This window comes from Neomonachus schauinslandi, chromosome 3 (genome assembly GCF_002201575.2).
Source record: "Neomonachus schauinslandi chromosome 3, ASM220157v2, whole genome shotgun sequence".
NCBI classification, from domain to species: Eukaryota; Metazoa; Chordata; class Mammalia; order Carnivora; family Phocidae; genus Neomonachus; species Neomonachus schauinslandi.
This window is the reverse complement of record NC_058405.1, coordinates 138327946-138352834: the sequence shown is the minus strand read 5'-3', so window position 1 is coordinate 138352834 and position 24889 is coordinate 138327946. Positions and strand designations below refer to the sequence as shown.

Genomic DNA, 24889 nt, shown 5'->3' with positions numbered 1-24889 from the left:
AATAGAAATGTCAACTTTCTGTATTTGAGATCAAGAACTTAGTTCCTAGGAATATATACAGTAAAAAAATCTTAACTTTTTATATAATTTTAAATTGACAAAACACCAGTAGCTTCTATTAAATATTTGGAGGAGAAATCCACATACATAATACATACACATATATGTTGCCAAATCTTTAATTTGTCTGCAACTAGATCTTCTTAATGCCTAGCAAAGATCTATGGAAATACCTAAAAGAAATATTGGGCCTTGAAGTGGATTATTTTAGAACAAAGCAGAAATTTCAAAGACTAAAATCAATGCCTAGAACATTATACATCTGTGAATTATAATGTGTCCTCAGGTCCTTATATCATCTTTTAAAACAAAGAACATGATGGTGGATATACACTTTTAAGATGAAGAAGATGATGGTGGAATTTTTCTGAGTAAAAGCACTTTTAAAAAAAATTATCTGTGATGTCTTCATACATAACTCTAGGAACTGCTCTTTTTATCCCTTCTCATAATCCATTTTAAATAGAAAATTCCGGATACTATCAATGTCCAGAATTCTAAATTCTTTCAAGGTTACTTGTATGAAAATAGCAACAAAATTATGAAAGATAACATAATGTATCTAAAACTGTGCCAGTGTTAAATTTAATCTAGGCACCACACTAAAAGCTGCAAGGAAAGAAAAATGAGAACAGATAGCCATATAAATTTTGTGATGCTGAAATACTACAATACAAACTCTAGCAAGGTTTAAGTTAGCTACAATTTTTCCATAACATTAAAGCAAGTTGGACTCTAAATACAATTTTATTTTCTATGTAAATTTTTAACATGGTTACACTTCTACCAAGAGGTTGCTTTCAGATGACAAAATTTTTAAACATTTATCTTCTGAGTAATAACATTTATCAATAAAATTTATATCAACACATTTAGATTTATGCAGATCATTCAAAAGAACAAAACTTAATACATAAATGTGCATTATAACATTTTTGCTATTATTCACTTTTAATTAAACAAATAGTTAATTTTATAAAATCACTCACAATACATTTTATTTCACACAACAAAATGACTAGATTCTTATTTTGAACACTATAGAATTTATTTACTCACCTTTGATAGTAAAGGTGAGATAATTCAATCTATATTTTAAAAAGTCAGTGCCGAGTCTAAAGAAACAGTATTAGGTAATTTTATATACATAGCATGATGATAACCTATTGCCTTACTTTTATAGAATCCTGTGATGTCTAACTTATTTTCACATGTCTTATTTAATATAAGAAACAACCCCAATCAGGGTAGCAGAACTGGTATTATACCCATTTTTCAGATGAGTACATAAGAACCAGAGAGGTTAAAAGACTTATCTGAGGTCATATGACTGTTAAATAGACAAAACTAAAAGACAGAACTAGGACCAAGATATCCTGAATGCTAGATAAGCAATATTTCAAATACACCACAAAGCCTCCTAAAAAATCACTTAACACACACACATACACCACACACACACAAACACCAACACACACAGCTTTAAGACCATATTTGAAACAAAAATCATATGAAAACTATCTATTCACTATACAATTATAAAATAAAATAAAAAATATACAACCTGAGTAATTTCAAATCTTGGTATAAAGATATCTTTGTAATTGGGTTATGCTTCTAAAAACCAAACCAGTTTCCAAAATACTAAAGAAAAATCAATCTTCCTAAAATGTTCCTATTAAAACAGGCATATCAACTTCTTTTTTTAAATTTATTTTTATTCTTATTTATTTTTTTAAGTTAGGCTCCATGCCCAGCATGCAGCCCAAAGCAGGGCTTGAACTCATGACCTCAGCTGAGATCAAGAGTCAGACACTTAAATGACTGAGCCCCCACCCAGATGCCCCAGGAGTATCAACTTCTAATAAGACAGATGAAGCCTGATTAGACCAAGTTTCTTTTCTTTATAAAACAAATAGAATATCACATAAAATACATATTTATATGCTTTGGCTTAAGCACACCAGTAACATATAAGAAAGAATTCAAAGCCCTCTGGTATTATTAGAAAAACAAACTCTTTTTTTAAAGATTTTTTTTAAGTAATGTCAACACCCAACATGGGGCTCAAACTCACAACCCTGAGATCAAGAGTCAAACGCTCTACAGACTGAGCCAGCCAGGCGTACCCCCACCCCCAAAAAACAACTTTTAAATTCCTAACAACAACTTGTAACTTCCATCTCCTACTGCCACATAGATTCTACTACTCCTATGCCTACAGTAAGTGTTATTAATGAAAACGACCAGCATAGGCACGCATGTATCAGAAAATGGGGGGAAAGTATATTACATTTAGTAGAATAAATCTGTAGTGGAATTCAATCTCTGAAACAACTAAAATACAATAAATATGCAGGCCTTGATAAAATCTTGGTTTGAAAGACTATCTACAAAATATATCTTGGGTACAACTGAAATAATCTGATTATAGAATGAATATAGAATGTCATTAAAAAATTACTGCTGATTTTCTTAGACATGATAATAGTATCATGACTATGAAGAAAAACATCTTTATTTTTAGATGTATGTATAAATATTTAGAGGTCAAGTGCCATGCTGTCTGCAACTTAATTTCAAATGGCCCAGAAAACATAGACACAAACATAAAACAAACATAGCAAAAAGTCAATTGTTGAATATATAAGACAGATATACAGGTGATCACTACCTCGTTATTTTAAAGTTTCTGTATGCTTAAAACTTTCAGATTAAAAAAAATGGAAAAATAAGTAAGCTTCAGAGCACTTGGTACATATAACAACTGATATTTAATATTACTGAACACGATTTTAACTTGACAGCTGAGTCACATAAACTAGTCAGTTATGTACTACTCCTATTTATACTGAGGCAAGGTAGATGGTTACAGACTAACACTTATCACAAAAGAATGAAAAGCTAAAGAAAGTTTATTGTATTTAGATAATAAATACTGGCTTTCAGTACTGACTTTTAAAAAATTATCAAAATCAAAACAACAGCTTTATTTAGTCTGTTTTTATAGTGTCATATTTTCAAAAGTCAGTAAATGAGTTTTTTAGTTATCATCACAAGTAAATTCTCATAAGTAAATTCCCATTCTCTCATAAAGTAAATTCTCAAATTAAAAAACATCATCTAGATTGCTTTATGATCCTCTGGCAATTGATAATCTGTAAATGACTGCATCATTCTAAAAATATAAAGCAAGAAAAGTCTCTTAGAGTTTTACATAAAAACTTGCCACTATAACTAATTTAGTTTAAGTTCCTATAATCAAAAGACCAAAATAATGTGATTTTTAAAAAACAACAACACTCAATCTGGGTAACTCTACCTATGGTTAAGATCAGGTTATGCTTCAACTGCTATAAAACCTCATTTGGAAACCTAAAAATATTTCCTTTAAAACTTGAGACATCACATCAGAAATCCTGAGAATTTGAGCTCTAAATTCATTCCCATGCTACTCAATTACCCTAAGAGTATTCCATAGATGAGGAAAGGGGGAAAAGGGTCCTTGAGTTAAAGTGACCCCTGGTGGTATGTGATCAGAACTAACCCGAGAGGGAATAGTTTTAACAAGTAATTTTATTGGTGAGTTAATAATACTCATTCAGGGAATTTAAGGAACACTCAAACAAAATTTGCTTACCCAAACTGGAGTTAATGAAATAACTGATGTATTTCCTACTATGATAAATGCGTTTTTACTAGAATCCCTCATGTCATCTGACTTGTACCCAAGTATACTTTATACTTAGTAAATAATCTGAAGAGATGAGAAACTCACTATCGACTAATAAGGAAATATCAATTATCTGTGTTTTATCTGAGAAGAAATAAATAACCACATTGACCTCAGAGCACAAGTGTAAGATTGACTAAGTCAAATTGCTGCCAATCTCTTCCCTTCAATGATGCTACAACCAGGAATTTACTTGAATATATAACCTGAAAAATAAAAAACCATCACTGATTAGTCTTATTTACTAAGTAGAAATCTCTATACAACTTAAAAAGCAACAGATTTCTCAGTCCAAACATTTTCTCCAAAAAATAATCCCTATAAGACATCAAAAGGTTTCCACAAAACTTGTTTTTATGGAACTAAATCATATCTCTTTCTTATCACAGAGAAAACCAGAACTTGCACTGCAGATGCGACACATTATTCGTGAAGATATCCCTTAGTTTACTAGTTACTGGAAAATCAATATTAAAACATTCCAAATGTCAGCAGGATTTCTACTATTCCAACTTCATAAAGATAAAATATAAGCACTGAATGGTAGTCCTATATCTATGGTACCTTGGTTAACATATGTATCATCTTTGAATTGAAAAAGCTTGTTTATTCAAGAAGTAAATCAAACATCCTGTGTAGACTCTAGAACGGCCCAAATTCCTGAACCTTGAGTCTGTTTTGGAGATAGTCTAGTAATCTCATAGTATATCAGAAGCCAAAGTTCCAATACAAAACCCCTTGTACCTAGCCATACAAAAATTTAAACACCTAAAATTTATTGTGATATACACCATCTATAGTGATTACTAGAAGACAGGAACTGTCTATTTAACTTACACAATATCCAATGTACTTTGTTGGATATAAAGTTAAGAGCACACTATCTCACATAGAGATACGCACAAAAAAATAAATTAATAAATAAGTTAAAAAAAGGGTATGTGAAGAGAATTCTCTTAACTGCAAATTTCTAGACAGATAAAACTTAAAATGTAGACAGATAATTGGCTCTTTCTCAGAGCTGTTACCACAGACAGTATTTTAGGCTACTGGTAGAACTGGTAAGTCCTATCGGAAGTGACGCTGGGAGTCCACGTTATAAACAATAAGAATGTTCTTTAACAAGAGAATTATCTCTTGGTTTTAAAGAATGAAACAATACATCTTATAGAGTAGATATTTCCCTCCATTTATATTAAGGGAAGAGCCAAAAGTTAATGCCAAACGGTCTCTGGTTCATCATTTTCATTTTTCATTTTTATAAAGGTGTAATGACTTGTTCTGAGTAGCTCCTGGCTGAAATTATGTCTTGTAACTGTCCTCAAGTTTAATACATTTTGCTGGATCACAGAGTACAGAATCCAATTAATCAAACATTTGGTGAGGTTATTTTCTCTGCTTCAGAGGGAGGAAAGAACACACATGCACGCGCACGCATACACACACACACACTCATTTAAAATAACAATGCCATTTTCTACATGTAACAAATTATTTCCAAGAATTACCACTAATACAAAGAAGTTTTAATTATTTCATAATGTAAGTGCTAAACCTAGCTCCTTTTAGTTTATTTCAACCCATCCAGGATAAATCAAGTTTAAGACAGAACAATTCAGAATTGAGATATAACAGTCTGAGGTGTCGAACATGAACTATGTACCTCTTTCCAAATTATGGTCTAAACTCTCTAGAAAATAACACCGTACCAGTTTAAAATTGCTTAAAATAAAAGTGATGGTAGGTAGAATGGGCCACCCCTTACCAAAAGGTAGAGAAAAAGCTGCCTTTTAATTTATAATTCTAAAAACCTAGTTCTAATACCGAGAAAGACAGTTTTCAGAGGAATGCATACTGATCTTTGCCACACATACAGTGTTTCCTGTTAATGGAACAAATGGTCCTCCCTCAATACTATAGGGCAGAATTCATAAGTTTTTACTGGGAAGGGGAAACTGCAGACTTCAAAAATTGCTTTTGAGCTTATTTCAATACTCTTCCCTTAAAACTTTATAAAGATATCACTGTCATCTTTAAACAAACAATAGGAGAATAATAAAATACACCTGAAACTGATATTCTGATTAAAAGACACTTTCTCCTCTCCTGAGAGGCTACAGTAGGAAATCTATTTTCTCAGAAAGTCTTAAAAATCACTTACTTACCCATCTACTGAGTTAAGTTGGAGATTATACTGGACTGCCATTTATAAGATAGAATCACATTAGTCTTCCACTAAATCTTCCTTTCTAGTTCCTCACCAGGCAGTGAAGTATTGAAAGAGGACAATCCTCACATGGACAAAGATTAGATGAGATACCTTAGTAAAATCCTTCTGCTGTCAGTATAAAGTTGTTTAATTTATTTCCTTCAGTAGGAAAAGTGATGAAAATATACAAAGAGCTCATTTTGCTATTTGTAAACAAGCATGTATACGCCTTTCCAAAAGATACATATCCAAAATACAGTTTCCCATTTCAAAAGCAACTTGAGTCTGAAAATACCGCAAAAATGGAAGTGCTATGAAATGACAGTGAGAAATTACAAGCAGCCAACTCATTATTCAATCAAGAATTTGGCACAATCATAAACCATGTACCATCTATTTTAATGGATCTTAATTCTCCTGCTATCAGGTGAAATTCCAAATTGCAAATTGAATAGCTAGTGCCAAAATCTGATCATTTGCTCAATTTTTCTGACTCAGAATATTGTTACAAAGCAGGGCAGCACACACAGTTCCATTCTTGACCTACAAGATTTGTACATTCTATAAACTGATATGTAAATGTCCCTAAATTATAATACAAGGATTTACCCACTTCCAGGGAATGTAAACATTAATGCTTATGTATCTGTGCAGAAGTAAAATAACATAAGTTCCCCAAACAGTGGAATATCTCCAAATTGCAATACTGTTCTGTTTCATTCATACAGGCAATATTTGAGAATAAAATATTATCTATCTAGGCTTTTTAATCAGTTTCAAGTAAGGCAAGCTTTCTAGTTGCATGGTATATATGTCTTTAAAAACTGTCTATTACTAAGTACACAGAACCAAATTATTAAAATTATAGTTTATAAAGGAGCTTTCTTTTTAAGCATTTAACCACAGGGTGGCACTTTATCAACCATCACCTTTGTTTATTCCAAACCATATACCCAATACAGTTTTGTGTAGTCAATTTAGATTATGGTCAGTGGTGAATACCCAAAGAATTTTTTAAAAGGGCAATTTTTACTGACTTATGCAAAGATGAAGGAAAATTTCACCCTCTGCTTTTCATTAGCACAAGTAGTTCTTCTCTGTTACTTTCTACCAGGAGCATATTAAATTGTACCAAAAGCCACATCAGATTATAGCAACTATGTTTAAATCCAACATTTCCATCTTAATAGAATTATAAATTTAGGATTCTGATATATTTGTACATCATTTCTCATTAATGAAACCTAAGATATGTTTACATATTTGCAATATGGAAAAGCAGGAAAGCACAAAATATGTCTACCTCTACTTCAAAGATCACATAACAACACTTTTTAACAAGTCTACTAAATCTGTGTTCTAGAATGGTGATCTTGTGAAGGGGCAGATTTAGCCAACATAGACTGAATGTGACCTCAGTGAGATCATTTATTGAAAATACATACAAACCAGATAGTTGTATAAATTCTATGATTTTTTTAAAAAAATCTAATTTGGCATTCCTTCTTATTTTGCCATAAAAAACGGAGACAACAATGGCCAATTAAAAAGACGTCATTCAAAACTTGAACAAGAGAAATAATATGAACTATATCTTTTATTATAAAGCTTTTTTGGGAGAGAAATAATCAAGCTTGACTGACAGAAAGCAAATAAAAGTAACACAAAGAATAAATTATAATACAAAGTGAAAACACCTTAATAAAAAAGTCATTAAGACTGAAATTGGTAAGAAAATATAATTTAATTATGGAAAATGGTTTGTTCTGATTTTTAATTGGCGAACTTAGTTATTTTGTAAACAAAACAAAACAAAATAAAAATAAAGAACACCAAAACCTAGCTTTCCATTCTCCTAGGTTTTAACTAACTCACAGACAAAACCATGAGGCTTTGCAAATAGTTTTTATTCTTTAACACCTGGGCTATCTTAAATTTGAAATTACTTTCCTTTGCCTCTAAGTGTGGAAGGTTTTAGCAACAATATTAAAACACACTTGAACTTTACTGCTCAGTGCTCAGATATTATGTTAGAATAACAAATATTTATTTCTAAAACTTATTTCCACTCCTTTATTCAAAAGTCCTGCTTTTAAATATTATAAATATTTAATATTACATAATTATACATAATATATATTTAATAATATATGATGTGTTGAGATAGTTACATTTTAAAATAATATTTAAATATTATACCATCTCATTATTTTAGCATACATAGCATAATACTTACTGCATATTCTAGCTCCCTAATCATAACATAATATCCCCAAATTCTAGGAATTAGGGGCTCTTCTTGTAAAAATTTCAACTACTAACATTCGCTTTTGCTTTAACACCACCAAAGTAACCTGCCACAAGTTCAAGAATGTTCATTCCGGGACTACACTTCTTGATTTAAACTCTTCCCCCTCCCAGCAGTAAGATAATCAAGATTAAGGGGCCTATGGCTAAGTCTTGATGAAGGAAGCAATCTAACTGATAAGTAACTGAAGCTACTTGGAAATTATAAAAATTACCTTTGTCAACTGTGAGATTAGGTGACCATATAACTGAACTCCCTGCAAATGGAAAACTGACAGAAAAAAATGACTGTCTCAGAAAGCAAAAGTGTATGAACTCAAGAACATTGGAAATGGTAAATATGTGAGAAAATATAAAATATTTCTGCTTATTTTAAATTTTTTAAAAACATTTAGGGTGGTTGTCTTGGAATGGTGGGAAGATAAGACTCTTGACCACTTTCCATTTCAATACCTTACGAAGTCCACAATGAATATGCAGTATTTGTTGGATAGCATTCCTTTGCCTCATCAGATCCTCCCTTCACCCTGCTCATGATACCTGGAAGCCGACCTATATGGGTCACATCAGAAAGCTCCCTTGCCCTCAAGATTCTAGTTACATATAGCTGATGGGAAGTACTAAAGAACTCTAGGAGTTTGGAGAAAGCAAGAAGAAACAGGCTGGAGTATATTCCCTTGATTTCCTCCCTGCTGGGAAATGTTGCAATAAAATTTTTCTAAAAACCATTGTAGTTCAAACAATGAACCAAATGCCTAAAGAAATGCAAGAATTTCTACAATGATACATAGAACATAGAAATAAAATTACGTGGCATTATCTGGCCTTTTAAAAATCCTTGATAATATATCCTTTTTTCAAGAAGGGAAGAGAAAATGGGAATTCTTCTTAACTTATAGCTAAATATATTATGTTATATTATGCTGTATTATGTTATTTAAACTATAGCTTCGGTAATATTATAAAACAAAGTAAGGCCTAGTAGTAGCACATTCTGAGAACTGAGAGAGTTTGATTACCTATACTTAATTTCTGTATTTTTGGATAATTGACATTCAGCCATTTATTTTAATTTCAATAACTGTCTTAGTTTAAGAAAAATTATATATTACTTCAAATTAATCACAAAATGTCTTATCTAAAAATAATTTAAGAAAACATAACATTCATTAAAGGCAGAGTCATTCAAAGCCATCAACCCAAGTACATATCTTACCTTGGCTTAAAATCACACAGCACTCTTTAAACCAAAAAATAAAGAAATAGCAACTGCACTTACAGGGATGATTTTACATTACCTTTTCATATAACACTGGGTAAAACCACATATATAACACAACTAAATATGAAGATTATATGTGACATATCAAAATCAATTACGCAGAATTTTTAAAAATATAAATATAGATGGGTGGGTTTTTTGTTGTTGTTGTTGTTTTTTACCTGTTTTGCAATTTCTCTTAAACAGGCTACTCCTTGTTCAAAATTAGGGAAAGCTACTGAGCCATACTTTTGGTATTCAGGGATTGGTCTGATTTTTATTGTAGCTTCTGTTATCACACCAAGAGTTCCTGAAAAAGAAGGGGGAATAATCCAATATATCACATGCCAATTTTCTAAATCATATTTAAATCTATTTTATCTATTTATTCTATTAATTTATTCTATTCATATTTAAATCTATTTATTCTATGTGGGGAATAATGGCTACTCAAGTCTTTTTAGAAAAACAACTAAACAAATTTTATACTTTCTAAAAAAAAAAACAAAGGTTTGGGAATACATTTTTCTTATGTTATGCATAAATACTTTAAAACATTTTTAAGGTAACCTTCCTCCAAGACGGTTACTTTTAAATAGTTTTAAAAGTATTACAACCTATTAAAGAAAAAATTTTTTGAAAAACAACAGGTTTGTATATCTCAAACATTCAGACAAAAGTATATTTTGATATTTGTGCCTACTTTTACTGTGAGAAAAATTTGCTGAGGCAAAAAGAAACTTCTATGAGAATTTAAAATGATAGAAGAAATTAGAGGGACTATTATTACCTTGCCTTTTTCCTAGGAATTCATACAATGACAATGGCAATACTAAGATGCCCTTGTAAGACACAAAAAAAAAACCCAGACCAGGTATTTCAGAGACAGAGCAGTTACCATAAATATCTAGTACAAGAAAACCACCAATGAAATAAATGCTCTTTCCTTTATTAAATGGAGGAGGGACAAATCAAATAGGAAAAAAGAAAGTTAAATATAAACTATATTCTAAATAACTGTGCTAAAATATCTGAAGAGACATGGTTATAATGATTATATTCACGAAGCCAAGCTTTTCGAATTAGTGGTTTCTGATGTACAAATGGTAGAAATTATTAATACTATTAGTAAATTTTCTGAGAATCATAAAAAAAAGGATAAAGAGGGAAATCTCTGAATTGGAGAACTTAATGATAACACTAGAAATAAATAAAAAGTACCACAAAAACCAAAGTTTCCAGTAAATTTATAATACACCCAGAATGTCAATACAGAATACAAGATTAAAAACTAAGAGTCCATTAAAAAGTAAATTACATTAGATCACAGTATGTTCATCACATATACAAATGACTGCCTACTGAGATATCAAATATGACCCTATTATAATTTGTAAAATCACAAAAACTCTGCAAGTCTGGCCCGATTAGTATTTAAATAAAAAGTAAATATACCTTGTAAATTTTAAAGGATCACAAAAATGACTAAGGCTTTATCTTTTATTTTAGTATCTTTATTGAGATATAATTCACAAACCATAAAATTCACCCATTTAAAGTGTAGAACTCAATATATTTTCAGTATATTCACAAATATATGCAACTATCATTAAAATCTAAGTTTAGGGGGTACCTGGGTGGCTCAGTCAGTTAAGTGATTGACTCTTGATTTCGGCTCAGATCATGATCTCAGGGTCATGAGATCAAGCCCCACACTGGGCTCTATGCCTGGTGTGGAGTCCGCTTCTCTGTCTCCCTCTGCTCCTCCCCCACTCCCCCGTGCTCTCTCTCTCTCAAATAAATAAATAAAATCTTAAAAAAAAAAAAATCTAAGTCTAGAACATTTTTATTACCCACAAAAAGAAACCCTGTTCCCGTGAAACAGCCATTCCCTGTTTCCCCACACATATACTTCAGCCCTAGACAACCACTAATCTAGGAATATCTCTATAAATTTGCCTATTCTGGACATTTCATGTAAATGGAATTTTACAATATGTGGTCCTCTGTGACTGGCTTCTATGTTTTCAAGGTTTATCCCTGTTATAGCACATATTAGTACTTCATTCCTTTTTAATTGTGGACTATTATTCCACTGTATGTATAACTAATTTTGTTCATCCATTCATTAAGCTGATGTACATTTGGGTTTCCACATTTTTTTAAACTAGATTACCAGTTTAATATAAAACACGATACTACTCAGGCAAAGCCAAGATGAAAAAAAAGAGATACACAGGACAAAGTATGGGGGAAGGGGCTCAGAGTTTCCATGCCCTTTGCAGATGCACCACCCTCCCAGCACCTCCATGTGTTCACCACCCTGGAAGCTCCCTGGAACCGCATTTTAGTGATTTTTATGGAGACTTCATTACATAGGCATGATTGATTAAACCACTAATTCAATGTCTAGTCCCTCTCCCCTCCCTAGAGCTGAAAGTTCCACAGGTCTCCACCTTTTGGCTACTTCATATGAATAATGCTACCATGAATATACATACAAATTTACATACATATTTTTGTGTGGATGTATGTTTTCCTTTTTCTGGAATACATACATGAAGACTCTTTTAATTTCAGAAAAACCTCTGGTCCTATTCCACATAACCCTGCTCTCAGCTACCTTTTCCTAAGGCTACATTCCGGGCAAGTACCACCAAGACGTTGGGGGAATGGGGAGGAGGTTAGTTCATGTCTTGTACCCAGCCTTAGCTGGTGGGACAGAGGCTCTACTTGGAATGACACACTAATACTGGGGTCCCAATTGCCCTTAGCCTGGCTTGTAAAGAGATGGCATCTTGCCAGGAGAAGCAAACCAAGAAGAATCTGTTTTCCTTCCCTCTTTTCCCCAGCATGGAGCTACTAAAGTAGGGATGTCCTCAGAGAAAAGCATGCCATTGCTCCCCTTCCGCCCCTCCAGAGCCATGCTCAGAGACTCAGAGGCTCAGAGACTTGTTCTCAAGGGGCTGAGGAGGGAGGGGGAAAGGGAACACAAGGCAAAAACAGCTCCTAATCTCTTTCCGAAGAAAATTACTTTCTTTGCAACAAACAGAATATGGAGAAGTTCAAGCCTAAGAACACTCTGAAAACAGTGGAGGATGTAAAAGGCAATTGGGAGGACACAGGTAAGTTTATTGGAGATAAAGGCAACATTGTATGCCAGCTAGTTTGCTTGTACAGAAACAGTGTGGAGGACCCCAACTATGGTCAGAAAAGAATCCCAAACACTAACCTCAGGAACTATGCCTTCTAAGAGATACACAAAATGGGTGAATTTTATGGTATGTAAATTATATTTCAATAAATCTATTAAAGATAACCATAAGTTAATTAATTCTCTAAATGAATTACAAATGAAATTTCAGAGCTATTTTCTTAAATAAGGAGCTAACAGTTATACATTTTACAAGTAGGAAAATTTTTAGAAATAAACATCTTAGACTATAAAAGGAGTCTAAAAGAACTTCTAAACCTTTGCCAGAGAAGAGGTAAAAGGCTGACAGGTAAACTGCTAGAACTATGGTGTCTCCTCATCCACCAGTACAGAATTATCTATCACACTTGTTCGTTCCTACGACTAATACAAGTCGTATCAATTTAATTTTTAAAGTTGCTAATTTCCCTACCACTATACTAACACCATCACTAAGCTTATTTGTAATTCTTTCAACTCTTCTCAACATTTTTAGAAGCTCCTGGTAGCCTTGGAATTAACACCTCATGTTAAAAGTTGTTTCTACAAATGACTTGAAATTTGACAGGCATACAGTCTCAAACACAGGAATCATCTTCTCTATTTAATCTAACCACAGATTATAGAACACTTTAATAAATACTTGCTGAAACTCAAAGTCACCAGATTGAAATCCATTAAGGAAAAGGTCAGTATAAGCCATGATTGCAGACAGGAACACTTTTCTACTTAAAACTAAACTCCGAGTTCTCAGGTTTTTGTGAAATCCTTCCTTAATATCTGAGAAATGGAGCCATCTGAAAATACTTCTTTGAATTATAGCATGTAATATCATCTAATACAACCTAAATATAACCCAGGAAAAAGCTGGAAACCATTTAAATGCCAATCAATGAGGGTCTGGTTAGTGTACATTCAGTAGCTGTCAAAAAGAATGAAGTGGCTCTAAATGTAATGATATGAAGTAAGCTTTATAAAAGGAAGTGTAAAGCAGAAAGACTGCATACATATATACTTAAATATAGCAGTAAGTGTTTACTCTGAACAAAGGAAATGCTCAGAAAAAGGGACAGAAGGGCAGATTTTCCCTTACACATCCTTTAGTACCTTTTTCCATATTTTAATTTTATATATGTAATTACTTATTCAAAAAGTTGATTTTAAAACATATATCCCTTTACATTAGCAAACTTCCTTTAAAATTCTAATTCTACATCAAAATTCCAAGGTACCAGTGAAAAGTGACCATGCCTTAAACTTCTATATACCTTATTGCTTCCTCTGTAGAGTAGGCACCCTAAAGTAGTAAAACCCACCATAACATTGAAAGTGAGGTAAAAAAAAAATAAAATAAAAATTAGTAAAATGAGACTTTGCATTATTGCAAGGTTAATGAAATGCCCAAGGCAAGTCTCTGCAACTATCCTGCTATGAGTCTACATGGGGTCCCACTGTGAAAGCAAAATCATCCAGGTCTCAGAGAGCAGCTTCCACTCAGACTTACATTCAACTTAGCGCATCACAAATGGATATATCTAAATTCACTTAATCAAAAGCCTCGTTTCTGTTGTGTTATTATATGTATTGATTCTTTTGCTTTGGGAATATTATGTCAGTGGAGTGATAGAAAAGACTGGATTACTTATCACTTGATTATATGTATATTGTACCACTTTATACACTTTTATATTTTATATCTACTTTATATAATTGCTTATAAATAACTCCATGGCAATATGACATCACAGAGGCTTATACATCATTCACTTTTCTGTTTTATCAAAACTACATTACAATAAATTTTCTACTTTATAATTTTCAAATATAATATTTGTTCTCAAGAAAACTAAAAGCTTCAAGTGCTATTTGATATAAAATGCAAGTATTTGCTCAAAGTAAATAAACTCTTTTGTAATTTGACAATATACTCTCAGGTGACTTCGGGACTGAGAAGAATGGCAGTCATTTGACTCTGAATCTTCCCCCCTCTCTACTTTCCCCCAAAACATAAAAATCAACAAGAAACAGAAAAACACATATAATAATGAAACAAAACTTTCAATATTACTAGGAGACCAAAAAACACTCTGAACTTCACATTACCTGTTAAACAGAGATAAAACAAATTCCAAAAGACCTACTACAGCCTTCTACCTGCTGCCAGTTTGTAAGGGTAGAAAGTAAAGGGAGGCTTAGAAGATTTTATATGAAAAAATAGACAGTATCAGAGGACTTGGAGGAAGCAAAGATAAAATCAACCACAGACAGCAGAAGTACAACAATAATACCAAAATCCTGTACAGGGAAATCCACAGCCCTGGCTATGGGGAGGGGTCTGAAAATGGGAAGAACTAGAAATGGCAGCCTTGGAGAAGCAAGGGGAGTATTTTCAGGGAGCGTCATATTCAGAGAAGTGTGGCACTCCTTGGAGACAAAGTAACGATGGGAAAGAATGAAGTAAGAGAGGGAAATTAAAGACCCTATAGAAATAAAAGAGAAAGAAGACATGCCAAGCCTTCTTCCACCAAAAATACCACTCCACAAAACAAGTAGCACAAGAGAGGGTAGGAGTAACAGAAAAGGACATTCCCAAACTAGGAAACACTTTCTAAGTAATAAATAGCAATAGAAAAAAGCAGACCAAATCCACAAAAACTACTGGAAAAAGACAAAATATAAACAAAAGCTTTTCTGCTGATGAAAAGTCTCTCCCTTAAACCAACCAATATGCTGGAAAAAAAACAGTAATAAACATCTCAAACTGAATTAAATACTGTCAAGCAAGCATTTAGGGATATTAAAAAAAAATACCTGAGTCAGAAATACAAACATTAAAAGTGGACAAAACACAAGAAGAAATGAAATAAGAGATGACTAATTTCAGGAAAGAAAAAGAACAGCAGCAACAACAATAAAAAAAAAAAACATATAAAAACTGAAGGCTAAGTTATAAGGTACCCAAGGAGAACAGAGAATAGATTCAAATGATGACTCAATAAAGGGCATTGAAGAAAAGCAGGAAAATAACCAAGAGAATGAAAATGAAATAAAGAAAAAAGGTGGGGAATAAAAAGGGTCAGAAAAATAGTGGTTGAAATGCCAAACAAGCAAACATAATCAGACATAGTATAATTGGTGTCCCTGAAGAAGAAAAATCAAAACAATGGGGGGAAAACCCCTAATATTTAACACTAGATACAAAAAAAAACTTTCCAGAAAGAATAAAAGATGTAAATATAAACATAGAAAGGGTCCACTGGGCACCACACAAAACAACCTAGGACAATCAACTCTGAGTTATAAAAGTTGTAGACTTCAATAATAAAGAAAAAAATCCTCAGGACACTCAGGTGAAAAAGGGAAACAAGCTAGGGCGCCTGGGTGGCTCAGTTGGTTAAGCGACTGCCTTCGGCTCAGGTCATGATCCTGGAGTCCCGGGATCGAGTCCCGCATCGGGCTCCCTGCTCGGCAGGGAGTCTGCTTCTCCCTCTGACCCTCCTCCCTCTCATGCTCTCTGTCTCTCATTCTCTCTCTCGCAAATAAATAAAATCTTTAAAAAAAAAAAGGAAACAAGCTATAAGGGCAAAAGAACTAGCATTAGATTTCTTTAAAACAACATATAAAACCGGGCAACACTGGGACAGTAGTTTCAAGAAAGAAGGAAAGAAAGTGCAACCCATGGATATTATAATAACTACTCAAGCTGTCCTGCAAGTGTCAAGGTCATACAAAAGGTAAAAATACACAAAGGACTGATAATAAGCATTTCACTTATTTCAACATAGAGCAAAGGCAAAAACAAGGGTGGGTCATGGGTTAAAAAAGTAAAAATGTAGCTTTTAACCATTTTTCAAATAAAAGAGCAAATTCTTTTGAATTACTAGTAAATTCCATACATAAGAAAAGAATGCAAAGCATTTCAGAGGCTTTAACTATTTATTATAATTTTCATTATATTGATCATGTTATAGCATCTAAAATGGAAGGAAGCTGCTAATTGAAAAAAATCATTATGAAAAAATTAAAACACAAAACAAGACAAAAACATTAAATTTAACATGGTTAGTCACATGAAGAACTTAGTAGGATCAGGAAAATACATTTTTTTAATGACAATCCTTTCAAGGTTGTCATCAGATGATTTAATTATAGCAAAAAAGTATTTTTAAAACTTGAGGAAAAGTTTATGATTCACATTTAAGGCAGGAGGTTATTATTTAGATTGGCTCAAGATAGCAGATAAAAATACGTATTATAAAAGAATATGAACTTGTTGTGATGAGTACCAGGTGATATACAGAAGTGTTGAATCACTATATTGTACTCCTGAAACTAATATTATACTGTATGCTAACTAGAATTTAAATAAAAACTTTAAAAAAATAAAATTCAAAAGTAAAAAATAAAATAAAAAAGAATATGATTTCACATAAATTAACTTTCTCAATCATGCTGTCTCCTGGCCTACATTAAGATGACTCTATATCCGGGCGCCTGGGTGGCTCAGTTGGTTAAGCGACTGCCTTCGGCTCGGGTCATGATCCTGGAGTCCTGGGATCGAGTCCCACATCGGGCTCCCTGCTCAGCAGGGAGTCTGCTTCTCCCTCTGCCCTCTTCCCTCTCGTGCTCTCTGTCTCTCATTCTCTCTCTCAAATAAATAAATAAAATCTTTAAAAAAAAAAAAAAAGATGACTCTATATCCACATACAGAGATGGAGATTAAGGACTATAAATACACTTGTAAAGATCACTGATGCCAAAATAATAAAGAGCAACAACAATAGCAATAAATTTAACATTTGTTGAATACTTACTAAATGCTTATAGACTGCTTATCATAATCTCATTTAATACTCACAAAAGCTTATTAAGATGGATTTTTTTATTATCCCCATTTTATAGCTGAGGACACTGGCATAGAGAATTACCTAATTTACACAAAGTCACAGAAATTTAAGTGGTGGAACCAGGACTGAGATCCAGATCTGAAAGATTTCATCATTCTTGCTCCTAAATCACTATGGCATTTTACACGTATGTTTATGGTAAGATCTCATTTAAATACAGTAATTTGCCCTAGTACATACATTTAACAAATCATATTTCTTTGCTTACTTTATTATTATGAGTTTACCTTCCTTAAATTCAGAGAATAATTTACTATTGAGGGAGGTAGTCTAGTCATTTAGTTTATCTAGTCATTAGATAAACTATTTTAAAAGGCATAAAAGACCAAATTATCTCTCCAGTTACCCTGTAACCCTTACCACTCTATTCCTAGACCTGCTGCCTACTCCACTCTACAGTTAAATCTTATGTTCCAGTTACACTGGAAACCTGGCCACTTCACCAGGCAGACGTGGCTCTTCTCACTTCTAAGTCTGCCCACCTGCAGTTCTCTCTGCAGGGCAACTCCCTCCCCACCTTGTTCCCTCAACTCCTTATCAACCTTCAAGGACCACTTTAGGCATGACCCCTCTGAAAAGGTCTTCTTAAGCACCCATCAATGCAAACTTTGTATTTCTCCTGCATTTGCTTCTATCATATAATTTACTGTACTGTATTATAAGGGTCAATTGTTACCTGTGTCCTTCATTGTGCCAGCACAGTACCTAGCACCAAAAATTTTAAAATACTAAGCGATGGGAGAAAAAAAATGTCTGATATGGTTACTTAAAAAGATCATTTATATTTAGAGTTGACTCCAACTATGTATGCACAAATAGTAATAGTGTAATTAATGACTATCAGTTTTAATACCTATTTGTTACTCAGTTTGACACCTGGTGGCAAAAGGTTATATATTTTAGTTAACTTTTGGATGATGTGTTAGCGTAAGAAGTTGCAGAATATTTACCAAAGAATGATATTATTTTAAGAGAATTTAACATTTTTTTCTCATTAAAAATGTAGTTCTATTTTTCCATAGAAGAGTATACTGATCAGAAAAAGAGTAAGAGGGTAAACTGGTAAGACATCTTGACAAAGGTTTATCATTGATTATCATGAAAAAATACCTAAGCTATATCATTGGTCATCAAATCACTAGTTGACCTGTAGCCTGTCACTGAGACATAGTTTGTTATTTTTTCTCTCCCTGATGTTACTATCAAAGATAGAATTTATGTCCTATCATCCTAGTTTATTGTAATTGCTCAGCTAAATGTTTTGAAAATCTATCTCTTTTTTAGCTTGTACCACATCTTCTAAACTAGTAATGAGTTCCTCCACTCATTTAGAGACACTTATTTTATCTTATTTCTCTGGATTTAAGGGATATCCCTCTCTACCATTTTAAGAATTGACAAACACGACTATGTTCATCTTATCCATAAAATTCACCACATAAAAGTTAGTTTGCAAAATAGAAGGTCAGTTTTTTCCTGATCAGTACAGCAATTAAATGTTTTGTATGAGATAAAGAACTATATTCTAATCCATCCCAGCATTAAGTAACCAAGCAAAGAATAGTAGTTTAAAAAAAAAGGAAGTCCAACATGTTTTAAAAGATATGTAAATCAACAGGATTTTAAATTCCACTTCTTCAAAGAATCAAATAGCAAGTAACAAAAGGTACAATTATAGAAAGACAAGACACTAAGACAGTACTTTCTCAGCCCTTTCCCCCTGAGAAGTCAGACAAGATTAGAGAATACTATAAAATTTTAAGGCAAACCATTTTAAATCTTAACAACTACTCTTCCTAAAATCATTGATTAAAAACTCTAAAACAAAAATAAAATGCCAAAAAGGCTAACTTATCTCTAAAACTATAAAAACCAAAACGTAAAAGGGATGTTTAATAAGATGTTCTCATAATAAAAACTTTATGAAGTACTAAATTAAAATAATAAAACTTAAAAAAAATCACCATTCTTTAAATATATAAAACATGTCCTTCTTTCAAAGATCTTGTATCACAATATCACAGATTTTCAGAAAACTGAGTCACTAACCTGTATTTCTTTGTAATAAATTTAGTTATATTTACCTTCAGATCCCATGATGAAGTGATGGATATCAGGGCCTGTTGACATACGAGGTCCTTGACAGCTTTTTTCTATTATACCTCTAGGTGTTACCATTTTTATATGAACCACCTGTTTAATACAATGCACGATGTAAATTCTATGTATTTGTCAGTGAATGTTGTGTGTGTGTGTACACACATCCATCTATATTTATTAAAAACTCTACATTTAAAGATATTGGATTAAGTGATAAATGGTGATACCCTTCAGAATTCCAATATCTTTTAATAATTCTTAGACTAAAAATAAATTTTATACAACTTTAAAAGAAGAAAAAAATGATTCTAAGATTGTTATTGATTTGGGTATATTCATTCATCATCCTAAAAAAATGAAAAGCACTTTTCTTTAAACCAAATTTAGTCTCGGATTATCCATGTGGCAAAGAACTAAGGGACGAAAGAAATAATCAATGATCATATTTTAATAGGTTCATTCTTTCACTTATTTAACAGTACTGATGAATCACTATTATTCACATCGAACTGCTTCAAATGCTTAGAATTCTAAGAGAACACTTATTCTTGCCTTATTCCCACCCTCAATTTATCTACTTTGCCCACTAGTAGAAAAGAATGAAGTATTAATTATAATCAGGTCAAAAATGGGATGAAGAGGGAGATGTAGTGATTGAATTAAAGAGAAGAAAAGAGAGATGCATGTGATACAAGTCTCACACCAGTGAGAAAGTAAGTATATTGGGGGTAGAGGGTCACTCAAAAGTAGTTCCTGAAACCCAAATCAGGAAATGGTTAGGTGAAAATCCAACACATTTTTACAATAGCTTTTTGACAGATAAACAAAAATAGTCTATTTATTATTTAAGGAAATGAGCAGAGGACATCAATAAACAATTCACAAAACAAAAACTAAAAATCACCAATGAGGACATTTTAAAAGTATATATTCACTAGCAATTAAAGAAATAAAAAAATTAAAAAGACAAAAATATAAATAAAAGGTCCAAATAAAATAAAGATTCTCATAGTGCTAGTGGGAATGCCAAATGGCACAAATTTCTATGAAGCATTTTGGCGATAAAGATTCAAAGACTTAGGGGCGCCTGGGTGGCTCAGTTGGTTAAGCGACTGCCTTCGGCTCAGGTCATGATCCTGGAGTCCCGGGATCGAGTCCCGCATCGGGCTCCCTGCTCGGCAGGGAGTCTGCTTCTCCCTCTGACCCTCCTCCCTCTCATGCTCTCTGTCTCTCATTCTCTCTGTCTCAAATAAATAAATAAAATCTTTAAAAAAAAAAAAAGATTCAAAGACTTAAAAAACATATATAAACATCTTGATTCAACAATTCAAGCTCTCTAGGAACTTGCTCAAAGAAAGTGATTAAAGATGTATGCTGAAGAAATTACTAAAGAAGATATTTTCCCCTTTGTTTCCTACAATTTTGAAATCAAGGATAATTTAAATATTCACTAATAGGGAATTACTTTAATAAACCATGAATTATCAATAAAAGAGAATTATATGTACTCTAAAAATGATAGTGTACATTTACATTTGTCTTTGTTCATTTACAAGTTAATATACTGACAATATAGTTTAAGGAGATTAAACACAGCATGATCCTTTTTTATATTAAAAGCTAGATATACACATGCAAATAAGCACGTTAGGATATATGCTTATAATCTGTGGTCCTTAAGGCTCTCCAAAAAAGGAATAAAATAAATTACATGCTTTAGCAGTACTAAATGTAGCAGTCTATTACATGATAAAGTTTTTAATAATCCAATAGTAAAAGTATTAAATTCTCTCCTCTGAAATTGAATTTGTTTTATTTGTAAAAAGAAAAATGTGATTTCTAAAATATCCTCAATTTAAAATAAAACAGGATAATGTAAACATTTTAAGTGTTTATAATATACCCTTATAATAATTCCATGCAGTGAGTATCATTAGTTTACTTTACTGAAGAGGAAACAAGTTTAGAAAGGTGAACCAATTTGCACAAGGTCACACAACTAATCACTGGAAAAGCTACACATGGAACAAATGATATCTAATCCCTAGCCAGAATGCCCACAATTACACTACTACCACACTAGCTCCCAGAACACTGGCACCAGATCAGCTAAAATAAAATGGTGTGCACATAAACCATTACAGGTCATACTGCCACCTACTAGAACATTTTCAATCAGGCTCTTTAATTCTATACAGAAAAAAATTTTTAAGAAAAGTAAGTATAAACTCTCCTAAGGCAAAAAAGTGGCAATGATGATGAGATCACTTAAATAAATGGACTAAAACCTTGGGAGAGTTCAAGACTGAGGCTCCAAGAAGCTTATAAAATAATGTTTATATATAAGTAAGATACTATGAAGCATCTATAAACCTTAAATATCAGTCACTTGAAAAGGAGCAACTGTAAATAATGACCACAGTTGTCTTTAAACTGCTTCCACTATACATAGTCAACTTTACTATAATCAAAAGGGGTATACTTTTGGGAAGACCCTACCATCCAACTCTAAAAAAGGCTTTAATCACTTCACAGTAGTGACTAATCAATTATGACATAGTAAACCAGAAAAAAATTTACCAGGTCCTCAATATTGCCATAGATATTCTTCTTCATGCCCGATGCCCGAGTAGATACCCATCCTCCCACAGTGCTGAATTCCAGGGAATCTGGTTCATGACCTGTACAATAACCACTTTCTTTAAGCTGAAAAACAAAAAATGTAGTATTTTACTAGTGAAAATGGGACCATTTCACATAGCATTCAACACATTAACTCTTCACACTTTAAAATTTCCATATGTCACTGGTATTTGGACTCATTAAAACCTATATAGAAAAAGAAATACTTTTATCATGCTCATCCAAAACAATTTTTAAGCTTTTGCCAGTGGAAAACTTTACAAAACTGAAAAATGTGGACCAAAAGACAGGTTCGCTAGCCAATCTTACTCCTTACATCCTTTTAAAATAAAATCAACTACTGTCCCTACTTTTTTTTTTATCACAAAGAGACAATTTAAATACTTATGGGGATCAGATTATGCTTAAATAACTGCCAACTTCACCTAAACACTTTCAATAAATAAAGCACTTAATCTCTTGTCCTCCCTACCCTAATATAATATGCAGCAGGCCTGCAGAAAATCTAAGCAAATTGCCTGTACTTAATTCTCTCAAGGAGTCATGTGTTTTAATGTACAGCCATCTGGCTAGGTTTCCTGAATGTAATACCATCATTTATTTGTGATGCAGATCATGCATTCCCGTACATTAAATAGTCACTTGTTTCTCATTTTTCTGTATTAGCTTGGCTTTGCCATCTGCACAGCACCTGAAGTTGAATGGATGCCCTTTACTGCAATACCACCAAAGCCATTCCACTGAAATCATTTTAAAGACTCAGCCATCTCATGTCAAATGGTACAGGCACCACCATCTGCACACTCACTGTCGACTGCACTCAAGCCCATCAATCTGTATTGACCATTTTGATAGTCATCCAGTTAAGCAACTGCTTCTATTTTTCAAGTAAGCCATGCAGAGATGCAGAATGTGTCAACTATGTTTGTATCTGTAAGTATGGTATAAAAGTTGTGATCCAAACGGAAAGAACCTAATAGGTTAAACATAATTTCTTAGCTTTTGCACATAAGCATTGCAAATTATTTATCTTTTCTAATATTTTTGCTAGGAAGACAACATTTAAAAAGATATCAATTATTAATAATAAATTATTTTCACTAAATATTGAAGGTGTTTATTTAATTTTAAGAAGTTATTAACTACTCACAAAGAAGTAGCTTAAATATATGAATGGACAATTTAAAATGATTATTGGATTGTTATTTTATAGTTCTTCCCTAACTCCCAATCTATATTCCTATTATTTACTCTCAAAAAAAGACTACGGTTAACTCAATTTTTCTGAAATTAGCAGAAAAAGAAAAAACGTTCATAGGACACTTAGATATCCTAAGCACTAAACGGGGTGTTTTCACATATTCTCATGACAAAATCTCCACATAACCTACACCAAAGCAAATTGAATCTAAACTACTTCTATAAGTACATTCAATGTTAAATATACTTATAATTTGCCTCTTATGTCTAGTAGGCTACTTCATTACCTTCCTCAATTATTAAGTGGTGACCACCGCAATGAAAATGAGGATATAAAAACAATGAAAAAACAAAACAAAACAGAAAGACAGTCTCTATGCTCAAGGACCTTGACCTAGCACACCACTTTAAATCTACGACTTTGTTAAAATCTGACTAACTTCCTACTAGGTAAGTGAAGTGTAATGGCTAAGAACCTGAACTTGAAACTTGTCATTTATGCCTCCTAGAAAATGTGCCTGCTACAGTACACTAATAAGAAACAATTTTTGGCATATGGTTAGGTGCTTAATAAATGGTACCTATGACCATATACAATCAGCCACTTTTTCTTCTAAAAGTCTATGTCTTTGCTGTGTCTTTGTTCTTGTTTTAAAGTTTTTATTTATTTATTAGAGAGTGAGCGAGAGCACAAGAGCGGGGTGAGGGGCAGAGGGAGAAGCAGACTCCCCGCTGAGCAGGGAGCCCGATGCAGGGCTCAGTCCCAGGAGTCCTGGATCATGACCTGAGCCGAAGGCAGATGCTTAACCAACTGAGCCACCCAGGCACCCCTTGCTGTGTCTTTGTTAATGCCATTAGCTGCTAGAAAAATCTGAAGAAAGGTTTACAGATTTAACTCATACGGTTAATCAAACATCCTTTTTTATTTTTAATTTATTTTTTTTTAAGATTTTATTTATTTATTTGACAGAAAGAAAGACAGAGAGAGAGCGAACACAAGCAGGGGGAGTGTGAGAGGGAGAAGGAGGCTTCCTGCTGAGCAGGGAACCTGATACAGGGCTCGATCCCAGGACCCTGAGATCATGACCTGAGCTGAAGGCAGATGCTTAACGACTGAGCCACTCAGGCGCCCCGTCAAACATCCTTTTTTAATAAAATAACCTCTCCTCTCCATCTGTATGCCATAAAACAGAATAAGAATTTTATCTTAGGGGCACCTGGGTGGCTCAGTCGTTAAACGTCTGCCTTTGGCTCATGATCCCCGAGTCCTCGGATT

The 24889-nt window shown here is 33.0% G+C and overlaps 1 protein-coding gene across 1 annotated transcript in view; it reads right to left on the bottom strand.

Moving 5' to 3' along the window:
* AGPS (alkylglycerone phosphate synthase) overlaps positions 1-24889 on the bottom strand; it is a 145866-nt gene that overhangs the window by 48299 nt on the left and 72678 nt on the right. The window contains exons 9-11 of the mRNA XM_021702821.2: positions 22351-22476; positions 19755-19863; positions 9753-9880 (exon numbers count right to left, since the gene is read on the bottom strand). Of these exons, the coding sequence (XP_021558496.1) occupies positions 9753-9880; positions 19755-19863; positions 22351-22476 (363 nt within the window). The remainder of the gene's footprint in view (positions 1-9752; positions 9881-19754; positions 19864-22350; positions 22477-24889) is intronic.